The sequence below is a fragment of the Enhydra lutris genome, unplaced genomic scaffold (assembly GCF_002288905.1).
Source record: "Enhydra lutris kenyoni isolate GAN:26980312 unplaced genomic scaffold, ASM228890v2 scaffoldscaffold13, whole genome shotgun sequence".
Classification (NCBI taxonomy): Eukaryota; Metazoa; Chordata; class Mammalia; order Carnivora; family Mustelidae; genus Enhydra; species Enhydra lutris.
Window position 1 is genome coordinate 2,226,156 of NW_019154097.1, and position 20,678 is coordinate 2,246,833.

At 40.5% G+C, this 20,678-nt stretch overlaps 1 protein-coding gene across 7 annotated transcripts in view; it reads left to right on the forward strand.

Annotated features, from left to right (window-relative positions):
* Positions 1-20,678, forward strand: part of LOC111145710 (nuclear transcription factor, X-box binding 1) — an 80,882-nt gene that overhangs the window by 20,400 nt on the left and 39,804 nt on the right. For all 7 annotated transcript variants that reach the window (XR_002640493.1, XM_022500854.1, XM_022500858.1 and 4 more), the window contains exons 5-9: positions 4,572-4,677; positions 6,807-6,878; positions 9,032-9,171; positions 17,346-17,445; positions 17,529-17,746. Coding sequence is in view for 6 of the 7 variants with exons in the window: in XM_022500854.1 (XP_022356562.1) it covers positions 4,572-4,677; positions 6,807-6,878; positions 9,032-9,171; positions 17,346-17,445; positions 17,529-17,746 (636 nt within the window). In the remaining variant the exon portion in view is untranslated. The remainder of the gene's footprint in view (positions 1-4,571; positions 4,678-6,806; positions 6,879-9,031; positions 9,172-17,345; positions 17,446-17,528; positions 17,747-20,678) is intronic.

Below are 20,678 nucleotides of genomic sequence, written 5' to 3' on the forward strand. Positions count from 1 at the left end.
TTTTAGAAGTTCCTAATAAGACTTAAAAGTTCAGGAGTCTACCGACATCATCTGCCTGTGGTCCATCACACAGCCAGAGTCACAGGCCTTTGTGCTCTTGGCAAGCTGTTCTGGACCTGGCCTTCTCATCATGCCCACCAGGCTAATGCAACTTCTGAACTGTGGTTCTGGTCTCCTTGATCTTACCTTTAGACCAGAGCTGACCAGATGGTGGAGGCAGGCTTAGACATGGGCTCTTTCTCACCCTTAACTGTAATAGTTTTGATACTCCAGATTTGAGCAGTATGAGGAAAGAGTGGTGTTGAAAAATATTTTAACCTGGAAAATCAGTCATTGGGGTCTTTAAAATAAAGAAAAATTTTCTTTTTACATTTTTACATTACAAACTCTATCCTCCCTCTTTATGGAATACTTCTTCCCGTTTTTGAATAATTCAACTGCCCTGTGTTAGGGAGAACTTTCTGCAGTCTAGATGCCCATTCTTGCTGCTAGTCTGTTTTCTGCATGTCTTTTCTTTTACGTGTATTTGTTTTTCTTTCCTGCCTTTTAATGGCTAACCTTCATATAGTTCTTGATTTTTTTCAAATTTTGCTTCTTAACCATCTGTCACCCTTCTTGACCATTGCATTTTTGCTTCTGTCCTCCTCACCTTGCTGCACCTGTTTTCAGAAATCATCAGTGGCTCCTTCCTGACAAATCCAGGGCTGATTTATAAGTTCTTAACCTTTTTGGCAGCACAGTAGCTCTTGGAGCTTTTAGCCATTCCTTTCTTGAAATGACTAGCTCTTCCTGTTTATTTCTGTAAGCTTTAATTTGCTCCTATTTCTTCTTTCCCATTACTTAACTAGCATTTCACTAAAAGTTGGTCATGAAGTCTTCAACTTCTAGACTCAGTCTCTTGGTGAACTCAACTATCTAGAATGTTCTTTCCCATCTTTAAATCTCCATCACTGACTCATCCGTTCAATATCAGACCCCAAACATTGTTTTCCAAAGGAAGCCTCCCTTTCTTATCCCCTCTCCCACTTTGGCCACTCTTTTATTTGGAATTTGCTGATCTTTTATGTCTGATCTTTTATTGCCAAATAAATCTGATCTTTTATTGCCAAAATCTGAGCCTTAAAAGATACTAAAATAATATTTGTTGAAGGGATGAGTATTTTGGAATGTACTGTTAGAAAGGCAACATGAAGCTGGGAGCAAGAAATCCATGTAAATCTATACAAATTGGACCAATACCAAGGCTTAATTACCTTATTTTAAAGGATTTTTAAACATAAAAGCACCACACTGGAATTAAAAATCTTGTTAGAGCCTTCACTGACAAATTAGATATGAGGCCTTAAGAAGGTAGAAGATGAGAGCTGAAGGTCAAGATGATCTGAGTAAGGTAAAATGGTGTAGGAATGCAAATAATGGTCTTATATTTACCTAATGACTTTGCGTCACTTTGCTCTTTGGGGAAACCATTAATATAATATACTTTATTGAGAACTTAGTAGCAGACATCATGAAGAAACAGGGGAATAAAACTGCTTTTGACTTCCCAGAGTTTACAGTCTAAGAGCTAAGACACAATTAACTTGATACTCTGTAAGTCCAAAGAACTGTGGGAGATCTTTGGGGTGAATTCTCACTTTGGGATAGATGATTTAGGGAGTCCTTAAAAAAGGAGGTACAATTCAACTGAGCTTGAAAACTAGGTAAAATCTTGGTAGGAGAAAGATTTGTTGAGGTGAGTAGCATAAGCAGAAGTTTAAAAATAGGAAGGCTTAGGATCTTTTAGGAGAACGAGAGTCATTGGTTATGGAACCCAGGATCTGTAAAGGTGAAGGCATGGGAAATGACTAGAAAGGCAGAGCTGACTGGTTTTTTGTTTGTTTGTTTTGTTTTGTTTTTTGGGAGAGAAAGAGAGATCCTGTGTGTGCATACAAGGGCAGCAGGGTGGCAGAAACAGAGGGAAAGAGAGAATCTTAAGCAGACTCTACACCCAGCACAGAGTCCATTGTGGGGCTGGATCTTAAAACCCTCAGGTTATAACTATACTGAGCCGAAATCAAGAGTCAGATGGTTAACCAACCGAGCCACCCTGGCGCCCCAGGGGGCTGACTTCTTGATTCCAGGCTTAGATGCAGGGACTTCATTTGGCAGGCTGTGGGAAGCCACTGAGGATGTCAGTGTGATTTTTTATAAAGATTAGTCTGGTGGGAGGGAATAGAGTGTTTGGGGGCCTAAACATTGGGGATTTTGTAAGAACCCAGGTGAAAAATAATAAAAGTCTATAATGGGTATTAGAGTGGGAGAAAAAGGAAGGGGGTACCAGATTTCAAAGGTAAATAGGAATTAATAACAGTGGGAAAGGGAAGAACCCAAATGTGTCTCCAAAGTTTCATGCTTTTGAAAATGATGATACCAAGGACAGAAAAAGGCAGGTCAGAGCACCAGGACTGACGGGGACAGTGAGTTCAATTTATAAACATTGAATGGGATGAGTGAACAAGGCCTCCAATAAGAGGTGGTGTTAGGAAAATTTAAAGATTTTTTTTTTTTTTTTTTTTTTTTTTTTTTACTTCTTGAGAGAGAAAGCATGAGCTGGGGGAGAAGCAGATGGAGAAAGAGAAGCAGACTCCCCACTAAGCAGGGAGCTTGATACGGGGCTTGATCCCAAGACCCTGAGATCATGACCCCAGCTGAAGGCAGACACTTAACTGACTGAGCCACCCAGGTTCCTTGGGAGTTAGGAATATTTAAAGAGAGATAAGGACTTAGGGATGATAGTTGTTGTTGAGAGTAGTGGATAGAAGGGTAAGGAGTGAAAAGAGCCTAATGCAGAACCCTGGCAGAAAGAAGAAAAACAAAACATCATTTAGAGTCAGGGAAAAGAGGTAGAGCCATTGAAAGATGGTAGGGGGAAACCAGGGCACTGTATTAAAGCAAGAAAGCACAGAAGCAGGGAAGTTTTTCTTTTTCTTTTTCTTTTTTTAAGATTTTACTAATTTGTTTGACAGAGATCACAAGTAGGCAGAGAGAGAGAGGAGGAAGCAGGCTCCCTGATGAGCAGAGAGCCCGATGAGGGACTCAATCCCAGGACCCTGAGATCATGACCTGAGCCGAAGGCAGAGGCTTATTAGCACACTGAGCCACCCAGGCGCCCCGTAGGGAAGTTTTTGTAATAGACTGGAGATGAGTCTGGCAAATAGACAAGAGTAAAAGTAGCAAGGGAGATGAGGTGTGAGATACACTGTGTAGGGAAATTAAGAAAATTTGGTGATTAAGTAGATTATGGAAAGAAAAAGAGGAGTTGGGGATGACTCTAGTTTTTAAGTCTGTGACTCTAACAGTGATGGTATTGCTGACAGAAATAGAGAACACTGAAGAGGGAGGGGCTTCAGAGAGAAGATACTAACTTTGACTGTAAATGTAGACAGATTGGGGTGACTGTGATACCTCACACAGAGATGTTCAGCAGATGTTTGGACAGAGAGGGCCGGAACTGAGGATTCAGGGCAGTGCAGAAAGTGTAGATTTGGGGGGGGTAAAAGGAAAAAGAAAAAAAATGTAGATTTGGGACTCATAGGCCTTTAGGTATAACAAACCTCTCAACATGAATAAAGCTTCTGAAAAAGAAACAAGATAGAGCAGCAGAGGCCAAAATTGGGGACAGGCCATCATTTGGGTGTAAATTGCCCAAGTAAAGATGAGTTCCTCAAGGGCATGGAGGAGTCCCGTGCCTCAGTTTTACACTTTCTGCCTCTGTGCTAAGTTCATAGAAGTCACTAAAGATTTCCAGATACACGGGGCGCCTGGGTGGCTCAGTCGGTTGAGTGTCTGCCTTCGGCTCCGGTCATGGTCCCAGAGTCCTGGGATCGAGCCCCGCGTCAGGCTCTCTGCTCAGCAGGGAGCCTGCTTTCCCCTTCCCTCTCTCTGCCTCTCTGCTACTTGTGATCTCTGTCTCTCTCTGCCAAATAAATAAATAAAATCTTTAAAAAAAAAAAGATTTCCAGATACACACTAATTATAAAATTATAGCCCTCTTATGCCTACTTCATAGCTTTAGATTTGGCAAGTTCCTACTGTATGGGGGATTTTTGTCCTTTCCATCTCTTAGTGCTGCCCCATCTCCCACCCCATTGTTCTCTTCCCTTATTTCTTCTTTCTTCTTTTTTTTTTTTTTCCCTTATTTCTTCTCTCAGATCCTTATGGCAGATGTCCCCTTATCTGTTCACGGGTCCATTTACAAAAGTTGTGGGGTTTTTTGTTTTAGATTAAATATGTCTGTTAGTCAAAGTTAGTCAAAGTAAAGATGACTTATTTCTCTTTTCCAGGTATTTCAGAATTTAGGATTTATCATACTCAGTGAAGCTTTTGGTTTTTGTTTTTTGTTTTCAGTGAAGCTTTTGATGAGTTGCATTACAGTCATCTTTTTATTTTAGGATGTGGGGTGATATGTTTGTCACACTAATGAAAACCACACTGAAGTTCATGCTGTCTAGCTATATTGTGTTGTTTCATTAAAGTCTAAGATGCAGTTGAAGTTTATACCATTAACTCTCTGATCTGATATATTTTAGGCAAGGTGAAGAACCCTGAATGGAGCAGAAATGAAATTCCACATAGTTGTGGTGAGGTTTGTAGAAAGAAGCAGCCTGGCCAGGACTGCCCGCATTCCTGTAACCTGTAAGTTGGAACACTAGACCCCTGGGGATTCCTGGTAGATACACTTTGCTCGTGGCTCTGAGTACCTATATCTTTTGGTCAGCGTGTAGCAGGATGGGGTGAAGGGCAGCATGGTACCATTTACTGAACACTTAACACTGGGCCAGGCACTCTGTAAGAGTTAACTCATTGAGGGGAGCCTGGGTGGCTCAGTGGGTTAAAGCCTCTGCCTTCTGCTCAGGTCATGATCCCCGGGTCCTGGGATCGAGCCCCGCATCGGGCTCTCTGCTCAGCAGAGGCTGCTTCCTCCTCTCTCTCTGCCTGCTTCTCTGCCTACTAGTGATCTCTGTCTGTCAAATAAATAAATAAAATCTTTAAAAAAAAAAAAAGTTAACTCATTGAATCCTTACAACACCCTGGTTATGTATAAATATTTATCATCTCCATTTTACCGATGAGGCTCAGAAAGGCCAAGTATCTTGCCCAAAGTCATAGTGCTAGGACATGGTGGAGACGGGATTTCCATGGCACTATACTGCTGGCTTTTAAGAAGATATATCCCTCAGTGATATCCAGGTTCAAAAGAGGGAATAGGACAGACTTCTGTCCTGAAAAGGCAATTGTGTAGGGTCCTATTGCACACTGTTTTTAGGTCGTGAATCCCTTCTATCCAATAAATAGCCAGCTTTACAGTGTATGTAGTCAGCTTCTAAATAAGAAGAGGAATACCCAATACTAACAATTGATTAATTACAAAGGACAAATTTCTACAGCTTTGACTTCAGACCAATATTTAACTCCTGGGGTCAAGTCACTTAACAGTTGTGTGGCCTTGGGCTAGTTACTTCACTTCTCTAAGCCTCACTTTCTGCATCTGTAAAATAATAATGATATGAGCATCAGTACTTACAGAGTTCTGTGAATATTCAATTAATGCATCTAAGAGACTTGGTACAGAATCTGGCATATGGTAAATGGTCAAGTAATGGTAACTTGTTTTTATTACCCAAATCTAAAAGTAAAACAGACGTCAAAGTGTTACCTTGGTGCTTCTGCTGCTCAGAGGAGGGTTAAATGTTGGGCCAGAGGCCTTGTGGGTCAGGATGTGGGGGAGGTGCTAGGGAATTGCCTGTGATAGGAGAGCTGCCCAGACAGGGTTACACAGCCTGGCCTGCTGCCTGCTCTTTTACTCCTTCCATGGGTCCTTCCTTAAAACCCAGGGACTCATCTGTTTAAACTGTTCCTTCCTTCAGTTGGCATTTTAGGTGTATTCAATAATAAATTATCCCTGTGCATGAACCCTCTTTCTGAACTCTTTTGCAGAAATGGCCTACTGTCATGACTACCAGAGAACATCTAAAGTTACGCAGATTAGGTGGTCAACACCATGTCTGAAGGGAAAGGAGGCCCTAAAACATCTCACTAAATGGGCTAAGACCATATTTGGAAATGTCATCTTTGAATGTCAGAACCAAATAAAACCAGTATTTTGACTTGGGCTTTATTTTTCTGGTTAAATATTCTTTTTTTTTTTTTTTTAAGATTTTATTTATTTATTTGACACAGAGAGATCACAAGTAGGCAGAGAAGCAGGCCAAGGCCGGAGGGGGAAGCAGGCTCACCACTGAGCAGAGAGCCCAATGCGGGCCTCGATCCCAGGACCCTGAGATCATGACCTGAGCTGAAGGCAGAGGCTTAACCCACCAGGCACCCCCTGGTTAAATATTCTAAGAAGATAATGCCACCAATTCTTCCTATATGAAAACATTGTTGATATTTCCATTTATTTTATTTATTTTTAAAGATTTTTTTATTTATTTATTTGACAGACAGAGATCACCAGTAGGCAGAGAGGCAGGCAGAGAGAGAGGGAGGAAGTAGGCTCTCTGAGGAGGAGAGAGCCCGATGTGGGGCTCGATCCCAGGACCCTGAGATCATGACCTGAGCCAAAGGCAGAAGCTTTAACCCACTGAGCCACCCAGGCACCCCTGATATTTCCATTTAAATAGCTTAATCAACTTTAGGCAAATACTAAAACATTCATGGTAGGTTTATTTGTTGGCACATTCCCAAGAAGACCCAGTAGGAGCAACTTTGTTCAGGTTTGGATACATGAGTATGATTTACTAATCTAAGCCTTTCTCTTTTAGTCTCTGCCATCCTGGACCTTGCCCACCCTGCCCTGCCTTTATGACTAAAACATGCGAATGTGGACGAACCAGGTAAAGTTAGAACTGCTCTCTAAAGACTTCAGTTTTCACATTGATGATTTATGTGTGAATTTCTAAAGTAAGAATTAGTAGGTAGATATAAATAAGTGGAAGGCATAAATAATACTTTTTTTTTTTTAAGATTTTATTTATTCATTTGAGAGAGAGAGCACAATTGGGGAGAGGCAGAGGGATAGGGAGAAGCAGACTCCCAACTGAGCTGGGAACTTGACATGGGACTCAATCCCAGGACCTAGAGATCACAACCCAAGCCAAAGACAGACGCCCAACCATCTGAGCCACATACACACTCTTAAATAGTACTTTTTTGTAAATATTAGTTTACTCTGCTGCCCTAGTTCTTTGCAGTCTTATAGGTGATTAAGAAGTTATTTGCATAGTGAGATTACCCATTTCAGTTGAATGCCAAGATGACAGGAACTTTTTTCTCAATTTGTCTGTGGATGAAAGAATCAGGATTAAACCCAGACCTGTTGGGCGTCTGGGTGGCTCAGTGGGTTAAGCCTCTGCCTTCGGCTAAGGTCATGATTTTAGGGTCCTGGGATCAAGGCCCACAGCAGGCTCTTTGCTCAGCAGGGAGCCTGCTTCCCCCTCTCTCTCTGCCTGCCTCTCTGCTTACTTGTGACCTCTCTCTCTCTCTCTCTGTCAAATAAATAAATAAAATCTTTAAAAATAATAATAATAATAAAACAATAAATCCAGACCTATTAAGGTTCAGGAGACAGGGACCATTTACTTGTACCTAGCATTATATCTGGCACCAACGAGGTTTTCTATGAATATTGTTGAATGAACGAATAAGTAACCCCAGAGCCCATCCTCTTTTTGTTATAATACAAGTTCTCCGTCATCAGGGCAAGGATCACTGATAGTTATGGAATGTTTCTGAGGCCCAGTAAGACCCATACGATTTCTGAACCACAAGACAAAATGGGATTCAGCCAATTATCAGTGAATCACATTTGTCTGAACTTACAAGGGTAGTAGTGTGGCCTGAGAGTCACATGTAAGGGCTCTGGGTCAGAAAGACCAGGTTGTATCTGGGCTGTGCCACTAATTAGCTGTTGACCTGGGCAAGTTGCTTAGTCTCACTGAGCCTCATTTTTTCTTTCTTTCTTTTTTTTTTTTAAAAAGATTATATTTACTTATTTACAGAGAGAGAGAGAAATCACAAGTAGGCAGAGAGGCAGAGAGAGAGGGAGAAGCAGGCTCTCCACTGAGCAGAGAGCCCAATGCGGGGCTCGATCCCAGGACCCCAAGATCATGACCTGAGCCGAAGGCAGACGCTCAACCCATGGAGCCAACCAGGCGCCTAAGCCTCATTTTTTTAATCACAGAATAGAAATAATAGTGTACACCTCCAGGGGTTGATGTTAGCCATGATGCTGAGCACTGGAAACATCATCTGTGTATGTAACAATGACTTTTTAAAACAAAATACGTAGTTGAGATGAAAGTAGGGGATAGAATAAAACTCTTCTTGTAGGAGAGTAGACTCCAAGCTCTAAACCACTACCTTGGAAAGAAACCTGAAGATAGTTGTCCAAAAATCCTTCTCTAGCCAATAAGTCAGCAAAATTAAATTAGGACGCTTATTGGAACAAAGCCAGAATGATTTTCCCATCCTGAATCAAAGTCATATACGGTATAGTTCTTAAGTATTATAACTACACAAAATGCTGGAGTACCAAAGCCCAGGAGAATGCCATTGTACTTCCAGTCTTAGTGTATACATTAAAACTAACCCTTCACCACTCCATCCCGCCCCCAGCTTTCCTACTTCCATCTATAAGATACTGTGGGAGCTCCCGGCTCTTTCCCCTCCTGTATGCTACTTCATGGGAACTCAGTGAAGAAATCTACAGAGAGGAACTTCATTTCTTCACTGGTCAGAATATAGGGAGAGAGAAAGTCAGGATGGGAAATAAGGAAAGCAAAGCAGAAGAAGAAAGAGTGGAGGGGAGAAGAGTTATTAAGGAAATAAAGATTAAAGGAGGTAAACAGAAAAGTGAGGGAAATGGGGTCAAGAGAAAGGTTTCATAGTTTTGGGAGGTAAACTTTGGGCTTCATTGTTAGTTTAGCTATCCAGTAGAAACTTGTCCAGCATCAGACCAACACTGTCTGTACATCTGTTTTCTTTCCAGGCACACAGTTCGCTGTGGTCAGGCCGCCTCAGTCCACTGTTCCAATCCATGTGAGAATCTTTTGAATTGTGGTCAGCACCACTGTGCTGAGCTGTGCCATGGGGGTCAATGCCAGCCTTGTCGGATCATATTGAACCAGGGTAAGTGGTGGGCACACTAGCCAGCGATATTTGTGTATTTTCTAGAACCTTATTTATAGTTTTCTTGATGACATAGATTGGCCTCAAGCCTATAGTTACAAGGCCTCTAGTAGTACTGTACCCTGGGTGGAGAAAAGTGGAGATACATTAATGCTTAGATGGTTTCAGTGTTTAGTTGTATTGTTTAAGTTCAGTGTTTAGTTTCATAATACCAGTATAGGCCTTTGTCCTATGGAATTTGGACAGTAGATTTTGAAATGCTGTTTAAAAGTAAGTGTTTGGGGGAGGTGCCTGGGTGGCTCGGAGGGTTAAGCCTCTGCCTTCAGCTCAGGTCATGGTCCCAGGGTCCTGGGATCGAGCCCCGCATCAGGCTCTCTGCTCAGCAGGGAGCCTGTTTCCCTCTCTCTCTCTCTCTCTGCCTGCTGCTCTGCCTCCTTGTGATCTCTCTCTGTGTGTCAAATAAATAAATAAAATCTTAAAAATAAAAATAGGGGCGTCTAGGTGGCTCAATGGGTTAAAGCCTCTGCCTTCAGCTCAGGTCATGATCCCAGGATCCTGGGATCGAGCCCCACATCGGGCTCTCCACTCTGTGGGGGAGCCTGCTTCCTCCTCTCTCTCTGCCTTGCCTCTCTGCCTACTTGTGATCTCTGTCAAATAAATAAATAAAATCTTTAAAAAAAATCTAAAAAAATAAAAATAAAAGTAAGTGTTTGGGAAATTATTTTAAAAAGAAACTTCTTGAAAAGGATCTAGAGGGGTGCCTGGGTAGCTCAATTGGTTTAGTGTTTGACTCTTTTTTGTTTGTTTTTAAGATTTTATTTATTTGACAGCAAGAGAGGGAACACAAGCAGGGGGAGTGGATGAGGGAGAAGCAGGCTTTCCACCTAGCAGGGAGCCCAGCATGGGGCTCAATCCCAGGACCCTGGGTTCATGACCTAAGCCAAAGGTAGACGCTTAACGACTGAGCCACCCAGGCGCCCCTAGTGTTGATCTCAGCTCAGGTCTTGATCTCAGGGTTGAGAGAGAGCCCATGTTAGGCTCCATAGTGGGCATGAAGCCTACTTTAAAAAAAGAAAAAGAAGAAAAAAGGATCTAGAAAGGCCAAAAAAGTCTTGAGAAAGAATGAAGTTGAAAGACTTAAACTATCTGATTTCAAGAATTATAAAGTTACAGTAATCATGACAGTGCAGTTATTGGTGTTATTGGTATCTCACTAGATAAATGGAAGAAAATAAAGTCCAGAAATAGACCCACATATGTATAGTCAGTTGATTTTCAACCACAATGTTAATTCAGTGGGAAAAGGAGAGTCTTTTTACAGATGTTGCTAGAACAACTGGATGTATACATAAGAAAAAACAAACCTCTTGGGGTGCCTGGGTGGTTAAGTCTTTAAGCATCTACCTTCAGCTCAGGTCATGTCACGATCCCAGGGTACTGGGATCAAGCCCCACATTGGGCTGCCTGCTTGGCGGGAAGCCTGTTTCTCCCTTTCCCACTCCCCCCTGCTTGTGTTCCCTCTCTCACTGTCTGTCTCTCTGTCAATTAAATAACTAAAAACAAACAGAAAAAAACCCTCAACCTCTGTCTTATTCTTTACACAAAAATGAATTCTACGTGGATCACAGACTTAAATGTAAAAACCCAGAAACACAAAGCTTCCAGAATAAACTATAAGAATATTTTCACAACTTTGGGGTTAGGTAAAGATTTCTTGGACAGAGAAACAAAAATACTAACCATAAAAGAAATTTTATTTGATGGAGAGAGACAGCAAAAGAGGGAAGATAAGTAGGGGAGTGGGAGAGGGAGAAGCAGGCTTCCCGCTGAGCAAGGAGCCTGATGTGATGCTTGATCCCAGGACCCTGGGATTATGACCTGAGCTGAAGGCAGATGCTTAATGACTGAGCCATCCAGGGATCCCGATACATTGAGCTTTAATCAAAATTTAAAATTTCTATTCCTCAAAAGATACCATTAACAAAATGAACAGATTACTTGCAGATCCCATTACTCCTATGAAACAACAAAAAAAAATAGGAACAGGGGCGCCTGGGTGGCTCAGTGGGTTAAGCCGCTGCCTTCGGCTCAGGTCATGATCTCAGAGTCCTGGGATCGAGCCCCGCGTCGGGCTCTCCGCTCAGCAGGGAGCCTGCTTCCCTCCCTCTCTCTCTCTCTCTCTGCCTGCCTCTCTGTCTACTTGTGATCTCTCTCTGTCAAATAAATAAATAAAAAATCTTAAAAAAAAAATAGGAACAACTTAAACAATGAACAAAGACTTGAACAGATACGTCTCAAAAGAAAACATATAGGGGCGCCTTGGGGGCTCAGTGGGTTAAAGCCTCTGCCTTCGGCTCAGGTCATGATCCCAGGTTCCTGGGATCGAGTCCCATGTAGGGCTCTCTGCTCAGTGGGGAGCCTGCTTCCTCCTCTCTCTCTCTCTCTCTGCCTGCCTCTCTGCCTACTTGTGATCTCTCTCTGTCAAATAAGTAAAATCTTTAAAAAAATAAATAAAATTTTAAAAAATAAAAAATATATATATATATAACTAATAGATATGTGAAAGTTGCTTAAAACCTTTAAATACTAAGGAAATGTAAATTAAAACCACAATAAGAGTAATATAGTATAACCACTTTAGAAAACAGTCTGGTAGTTTCTTAAAAGGTTAAATGTAGAATTTTACCATATGACCCAGCATTTCTACTCCTAGTCATATAACCGAAAGGGGAGTATGTGTCCGTACAAAACTTGTAAATGCATGTGCGTAGCAGTACTGTTCATCATAATCAAAATGTGGAAACAATTCAGATGTCTATCACCTGGGGCGCCTGGGTGGCTCCATGGGTGAAGTGTCTGCCTTTGGCTCAGGTCATGACCCCTGGGGTTCTGGTATTGAGCCCCATGTCAGGTCCCTACTCAGCAGGGAGTCTGCTTCTCCCTTTCCCTCTGTCCTCATGCTCTTCTCTCATTATCTCTGTCACTCTTTCAAATAAATAAAATCTTTAAAACAAACAAGACAAAAAAATGTCTTTCACCTGATGAATGGATAAACAAATGTAACCATAAAGCAGATTATTATTCAGCCATGAAAAGGAATGTAATATTGATACATGCTATGAAGTGGATGAATCTCCAAAACGCAATGCTATGTGAGAGAAGTGAGCCACAAAGAAACACATACTGTGTGATTCTTCTGTTTTTACAATAGCCCCTGATCTGTAGGGATCGTGGGCTACCACGTATTGGTGCCCTATGGAGTTTTATTTTATTAAATTTTACTTTGGTGTGATGCTGTTGATCGATGTTGGCCGTTAAAATAAGTAACAGCTCTATGAAATGTTTTATGTTGTGTACTATGAGGATTTCGTGTAAGGAACTGTGCTGTATATTACTTAACTGTCCTCTTTATGGGTCCTCTTGGGAGAAATTCCTGTCTGGCCTTAGTTCCAAGACTAGGTGTTCTTCCTCAAAGATGATTGATCTTTTTATCTTGGGAACCCTGGGTAACAGACCTAATGTTTGTCTTTATAGTGTACTTTTTTTAGCTATAATTTACTCTATATCTCTGCCATTGTTCTACTTTTCACATCTTTAAATTTATATTCCTTTGTTATATTTCATATATCCTTATATGCTACCCCAGATCCATTTGAGATAAGGCAGGAGTGAAGTATATACTGTCCATTTGGTCTTAGCAGTATAGACTATGGTGTGGGAGAGTCCCTTTGTGGACCATATTTAGCACTTTTTTTTAAGATTTTATTTATTTATTTGACAGAGAGAGATCACAAGTAGGCAGAGAGGCAGGCAGAGAGAGAGGGGGAAACAGGCTTCCTGCCTAACAGAGAGCCCGATGTTGGGCTTCATCTCAGGACCCTGAGATCATGACCTGAGCTGAAGGCAGAGGCTTAACGCACTGAGCCACCCAGGTGCCCCCATATTTAGCTCTTGATGAATATTGTGCTTTTTCTCAGCTAACTCACCCAGGTCTTTTTTGTACGAATTTGTATGGATCCCAGTCTCTGCCCTTTGTTTTTGTGTAGGTGATTTTTCAAACCCAGTTGAAAACTTTTTTTTTTGTCTGCAGTAAATATCTAGGAGACTGTTATTAGGGCTACAAGTATACTTATTTATCTTCATTTGTAATTCTTCTAGGATCCCTTTCAGCCTTATCTAGAGATTTAATAAGCATTCCTCCCAGGGGTTCATTCATATGTTGACAAAAATGCTGAATAGGCTAAAGCTGGCAGCAGAGACCTTCTTCCACACTGCCTTTGATTCTCTAATAATCTTCAACCAGCAGTGACCACCCAGCTCTTCTGTCACCAGCTCATATTGCTGTCTCTTGTGCCTTGGCATACATAACAGGGTTTAATGTTGTACTCAGATTATTTCCTGATTGATCAGGGGCTCAGTTTTGGTTTTATTGTCACAATTTTCTGATCCTTGATTATTTTTTGTATTTTACTGAGCTGAATTAACAGTGTTACATTAGTTTGAGGTGTATAGCATATTGATTTGACAACTCTATACATTACTCAGTGCTCACCACAATAAGTGTAGACTGTCACCATATATCGTTATTGTAGTAGTATTATTGACTATATTCTCTGTGCTGTCCTTTTCATCCCCATGACTTATTTTGTAACTGGAAATTAGTACCTTTTAATCCCCTTCACCTGGTTCATCCATCCCCCTGCCCACTTCCCCTGTGGCATCCACCAGTTTGTCCTCTGTATTTAAGAGTCTCTTTGGTTTTTTGCTTGCTTGTTGGTTCATTTGTTTTTGTTCTTTAGATTCCACATAAAAGTGAAATCATACGGTATTTGCCTTTCTCTATCAGACTTACTTCACTTAGCACAATACCCACTAGGTCCATCCATATAGTTACAAATGGCAAGGTCTCATTATTTTTTCTTTTTCTTTTTTTTTTTTTTTAAGAATTTTATTTATTTATTTGAGAGAGGGAGGACATGATGGGGGGAGGGTCAGAGAGAGAAGTAGACTCCCCACTGACCAGGGAGCCCAATGCAGGACTCAGTCCCGGGCCTCCAGGATCATGACCTAGCCAAAAGCAGTCGCCCAACCAACTGAGCCACCTGGGCTCTCCACAGAGTCTCATTCTTTTTGTGGCTAAGTAATATTCCATTGTGTGTGTATATATATATATATACATACCACATATTCATCCATTCATCTGTTTGGACTCTTGAGTTGTTTCCATATCTTGGCTGTTGTAAATAATGCTGCAACAAGCATAGGGTGCATGTATCTTTGGAATTAGTGTTTTTGTTTTCTTTGGATAAAAACCTATTTGTAGAATTGCTCGATCATGGTATTTCTGGTTGTTTGTTTGTTTTTTTATATTTTTTATTTATTTAACAGACAGTGATCACAAGTGGGCGGAGAGGCAGACAGAGAGAGGGGGAAGCATGTAGGGTTCGATCCCAGGACCCTGAGACCATGACCTGAGCCGAAGGCAGAGGCTTAACCCACTGAGCCACCCAGGTGGCCCAGTATTTCTGTTTTTAATTTTTTGAGGAACCTCCATACAGTTTTCCACAGTAGTTGTACCAATTTATAATCCCACCAGCAGTGTACAAGGGTTCCTTTTTCTCCAGATTCTCACCAACACTTGTTAGTCCTTATCTTTTTTTTTCCTTTTAAGATTTTATTTCTTTATTTATTTGAGAGAGAGAGAGAGAGAGAGAGAAACAGCCAGAGAGAAAGCATGAGCGGGGAGGAGAAGAAGCAAAGCTCCCTGTAACCAGGGAGCCAATGTGGGGCTCAATCCCAGGATCATGACCTGACCAGAAGACAGATGCCCAACAGACTGAGCCTTCCAGGTGCCTCATCCTAACCTTTCTGATACTAGGCATTCTGACTGGCATGAGGTGATATTGTGGTTTTGATTTACATTTCCCTGATGATGAGTGATGTTGCATATCTGTCAGCAATGTGTATGGCTTCTGACCCATTTTTAATTGGATTGTTTGTGTTTTTGGTGTTGAATTACATAAATTCTTTATATATTTTGGATATTAACCCCTCATAAACATCTCATTTTCAGCTATCTTCTCCTATTCATTAGATTGCCTTTTTGTTTTGTTGATGGTTTCCTTTGCTGTGTAAGAGCTTCTTATTTTGGTGTAGTCCCAATGGTTTATGTTTGCTTTTATTTCCCTTTCCTGGGGAGACATATCCATAAATATGTTGCTAAGGGGAGTGTCCAAGAGATTTTGCCTATGTTTACTTTTAGGAGTTTAATGGTTTCAGGTCTCTCATATATGTCTTTAATTCATTCTGAGGATATTTTTGTGTATGGTGTAAGAAAATGGTCTAGTTTCATTCTTTTACATGTAGCTATTAAATTTTTCTAGCACCATTTACTGAAAAGACTCTTCCCCATTGCATATTCTTGCCTCCTTTGTCATAGATTAATGACCATATGGGTGTGGGTTTCTTTCTTTTTTTTTTTTTTTTTTTAAGATTTTATTTATTTATTTGACAGAGATCACAAGTAGGCAGAGAGGCAGGCAGAGAGAGAGGGGGAAGCAGGCTCCCTGCTGAGCAGAGAGCCTGATGCAGGGCTCGATCCCAGGACCCCGGGATCATGACCTGAGCCAAAGGCAGAGGCTTAACCCACTGAGCCACCCAGGTGCTCCTGGGTGTGGGTTTATTTCTGACCCTCAATTCTTTTGTTCACAGCTGTCTGCTCATACCCCCGCCAAAAAAAAAGCACTTCTCTTCTGTCTGAGCAGAAACTTAACAAAGAAAAGCCTCCTTGCAGAAATTCCCAGTTACTAGGGTTTGTTGATTCCATAATATCGGTTGTATTTCCTACATCTGTATTCACTCAGTAAATCTTTATTGAATGAATGAATCAGTTTCAGAACAGGAGATGAAATTGCAAATGTGCTTACTGGAAGATGGAATGTAGATTTTAAAAATCAAGCATCTAGGTCTTTATTGATTTGAGACTTTCCTGCTTCTTGTGTCTTATTGAAAGTTTTTGGTCTGTTCACGACAGTGTTTTATTTATAAGCATTTCTAATGTTTGAAGTTAGAAGTATTCTATTTTATTTTTTACTAATATGTGATTTTAAGATGTCATTTATTTTGATAGTGATTTTCTGTGCAAGTAGATATCTAAGTTATACTGAGAAAGAAGGAGAGCATCATTAAGTCTGCAAGATTTCAATTAGTTTCTACTCTTTTGGTCTGCATCTATTATGCGGGCCAACTGTATTTGCACAGATTGATTTTTAACAAGATAAATTTTTTATTATAAATTGAAAATGTAAAGTGACACTTAGAAAAAACTATATAAATTGATGAAAATTAATTCTTATCACACCTTGTTACATATTAATACATCAGAAACCTAACTCCTTAAATATAACACATATTTCTTGCTAATATTAAGAAATGAAGGAACTAAAAAAAAAAAAAGAAATAAAGGAACTCATTATTTCTTGAACCCACAGGACGATCTATAGATGTTGGATGGGGTTCTTTATCTAGCAAATAAAAGTCTTAAGAGTTTGAGCTTTCTACTCAGTGTGAATACTCAAACATGATTACTTCAAATTCAATGGTAGTAGAATACAGATTATTAAGGATTTTATATTATGCTGATTTTTCTTAATCCTTTTTAGCAATAGAAAGTTTTTCTGAGCATTTTAAGTGTACCCCAATATATAAAGTACTAAATCTGTGCTGCTTGGGTTGGAGTGAAGATTGTGGGGATCCAGTCCTCACTCCACTCACTCCATGACTGTCACCAGCTTAGCTTCCATCTCCTGTAACCAGAGGACCCCAGGGAGCCTGAGGGTGGATGGTTCTCAGCCATGGCCTTATGAGCCAGATAGTCTCTTAATTTAGAAGGCTGCTTCACTTTAATGATGTTTTGGGGATGTGCTGCAGAGGCACCAGGGGATACCGACAGTCTTACAAGGCCTTTTTTACTTCTTCCTATGATAAAACCTCTTAGCTGATCCTTAGAGCTGCTGTAGAAGCCACATTTTTCTGAAATCAGGTCTAATCTGATTTCTGCATCAGGTCTAATCACTAATGAATAGCATTTTGTGCTAGGTTCTTATAGATTGTTTGGAATATTTTAAGAACCCATACAGTTTACTAACCTTTGTTTTTGAAATTGTGTCCTCAAGTATGCTACTGTGGCAGCACTTCCCGAGATGTGTTATGTGGAACAGATGTAGGAAAGTCTGATGGATTTGGCGACTTTGGCTGTTTAAAGATATGTGGCAAGTAAGGTTTTATGTTTTTCTCAGATAGAATAGAGCCATGTTTTATGCAACAGTTACATAATAGTCTGTTGTTTTTCTTAACAGGGATTTGAAATGTGGGAACCATACATGTTCTCAAGTGTGCCACCCTCAGCCCTGCCAGCCATGCCCACGGCTCCCCCAGCTGGTGCGATGTTGCCCTTGTGGCCAAACTCCTCTCAGCCAATTGCTAGAACTTGGAAGTAGTGGTCGGAAAACTTGCATGGATCCTGTCCCTTCATGTGGAAAAGTGTGTGGCAAGCCTCTGCCATGTGGTTCCCTAGGTAACCAGTAGGCATATAGCTGTTTTTAACAATGTGAATGGAAATGTTTGGTAGCAGTGACTATATAAGCAGAATAGTGTTAAATTTCAGTTATAATATCAGAGGCTTTTGAAAATATTAATGATCAAATTTGTGTGGGCATTTTTCCTTTCTTCCTCAAAGTATACTTGTAAAAGCTCAAATATGCCCAAGTGATCTCTCCTTCTGCTTTGGATATTTTATTACTAACTCAGGACAGTTGTGAGATACTATCCCATGTGGGGTGGCAGGGTGGGGTAGGGGTGGGTTATAACTTCTCTTAGTAGCCTGCCATAGTATGAACACCACATATCCTTTTACCAATCTAGGGGTCAGTGAGTGTTTAAAGGCATTTTCATATAATAAGAACATGTTAAATTACTATGGGTGAGATATTTAAGAACTAAAATGCTAATAAGTACAATAAAACTTTAGCCATTTGGAATACTCAAAAAATACTTCCTCTATAGGTAAGTTTCCCATCTAGTTGGGGGAAAAGACCTCCTAAACATCATTTTGGAAGGGTGGTTTTCTAAAAATTACATTTTCTTTCTTTAAACAGAGATTACTGAAGATAATTTCTTTCTTCTTTATTGACCCAGAGTAATCATTTTCCTGAACCTCAGTTACTGTAGTATGCTGGGTACAGTGATGCCCTTAGGGTCTGCTGAGGTTTCTCAGGCAATTTCCCTACACCAATGTGCAGTTTGAATTCCTTTATCTACTAGTTAAAGTTTTTGGTTGTTTATTTTCCTGTCATTGCTTTTAGTATGTCTGTGTGCCTACCATTAGTGACTCTCCCTTTTTTCTGACTTGTGGCTTCTGATTACTTGGATATAGAAACCAAAAAAAGTTTGTTGGAATTAGCCTTAAAGTAATAGTCTGAGCTCTGAGACATTCTGAAGCAGTCCTTGGGGAATATACCTGTATAGTTTTACAATGACTTGGTACCTTCTCTCTTGGGTGAGTGTTCAGAGGCTGTGTAAAATAGACATGGGCAATGGAGTTTATATAAGAGAGGTGTTCCTGTAACTAATTAGCGAAGCTAAAATCTTTGGGTTTGGTTTCCATGTTTATCAAAAAGAGGGATTTCGTACTTTTTCCAGAAACAGCAAAAACTGGTAGGTACACCCTAATTATTTTTTTCAGTATGATTTTAAAATTATGTATAGAGGAGAAATGCTCTTTTCTCATATTTTAATACATATTTTTACTGCATTGGGAAAACAAGTTGTGTGTTGGTTCTCTTTGCCTACTATAAAAATGTATCTTCAGATAAGCTCTGTAAAATGGATATCAAATGGCTTCAAAATCCAGGATGGTAAGGGTCTTCTCTTTTCAGAAAGCTCATGGGTCAGTTTTGTAATGATTTCATATATGAAGACCAAAAATCCCACTGTGGGGCTAAGATATGTTGGCAATGAGAGAAAGAGGAAATGTAAATTGGGTAGTGCATGGGGACTTCACCAAGGGAAAGATAGTAATTGTCTGTATAAACAGGCCCAGGGGTGGGACAAGACCAGATGAAGGGATTTGAGGTTAACCACTGTACCTCAACAAGTTTTTAATCATGAAAAATTTGTAAGGAATTAGGCTGTTGGATTAAGAAGCTCAAAGATAAGCCTATGGCTAGTGAAAACAATGAATGTCAAGTTTATTCAGATCTGGCTTATCTGTAGAAAGCTTGGGGGGATCTTTTAGTAGCTCACTCAATAGGAATTTCTATCCTAGACAGATCACTTTAGTACAAGACACTAGGGAGAGTTTTGCTTTCAGGATGGGAACATGAGCTACATGGATGCACTCCCCAGCAAAACAGGCAAAGCTAGGGAAAATTATTACAAAGCAATCATTTAAAGTTTCTGGAAATTGTCCTATGAGCATACATCAAATGGAGAAGTATTTATTAAAGAAAATCTAAAATCCAGTAAGAACGGCAAGAGTCTGTGTCGTTTAAGTCATAGTACACTTCCTTTCTTCCTCCCCGAGCTCAACTTAACAAAAGCTCTACTCAGGATAGGTGTGCCAGGAAGATGAGGCTGCCTCTACCCCTAAGCTCCCAGTCAAGGGTTACCATATCTCACTGGGAAGAACAGACTGCCAGCATTTTTCATCCCCTCTAACTAAGTTGAAGAGGCTAAATTTCTGGTAAGCACAGCTGAGAGGTCGGGGGCTCCTTTCCATACAGCCCCACCCATAAGTCAGTTCTTCCCCAGTCACAACAGGCTAGACTGTTGGGGCACCAGTCATCTTCAGCACAGCTCACTTTTTAGAGCAGATGTTCCACGCTGGAAAAATAAGCCAAGAAAACCAGAGGCTCCTGTCCCACTTGGCACCAAGAGTAAGTGACTGAGACTTTTTCCAAAAGTCTACAAAGTAGTCCCCCAAAGGAATAGACCTTGATTTGAAACACTGTGGAGAAGTTGAGACCTTAAGGACTTTTAAAAAATAACACCTCTTTTTAATTAAGGGCAATAAGCTAAAATGTAAGCCAGCTAGTTCAGCAGAAAGAACCAGGGAAAGGGATAGCTAAGAGGAGCCCTTCTGAGGTCAGAACAAACTTCACAGACTTGACTCAAAGACTACCCCTACCCACACTTCATTGGATCAGAGCGCTGAGCAATTTATGCCCAACAGAGAGAAAATAGAATGAAGAAAAGTGAATGGCACCTCATACAAATGGAGTGCACATTTAAGCCCATAAGCATATGTATAATGGGAATATCACAATGGTAGAAAGCAAAAGAAGTATTGGAATAACTGAAAACTTTTCAGGTTTATTGAAAACCATTAATCTGTGTATCCAAGAAGCTCAACTTACCTAATAAGATAAATTCAAAGAGATTCACACCTAGACACAAGTAAAAAGCTGAAAGCCAAGGACAAGGAGAAAATCTTGAAAGCAAGAGAAATA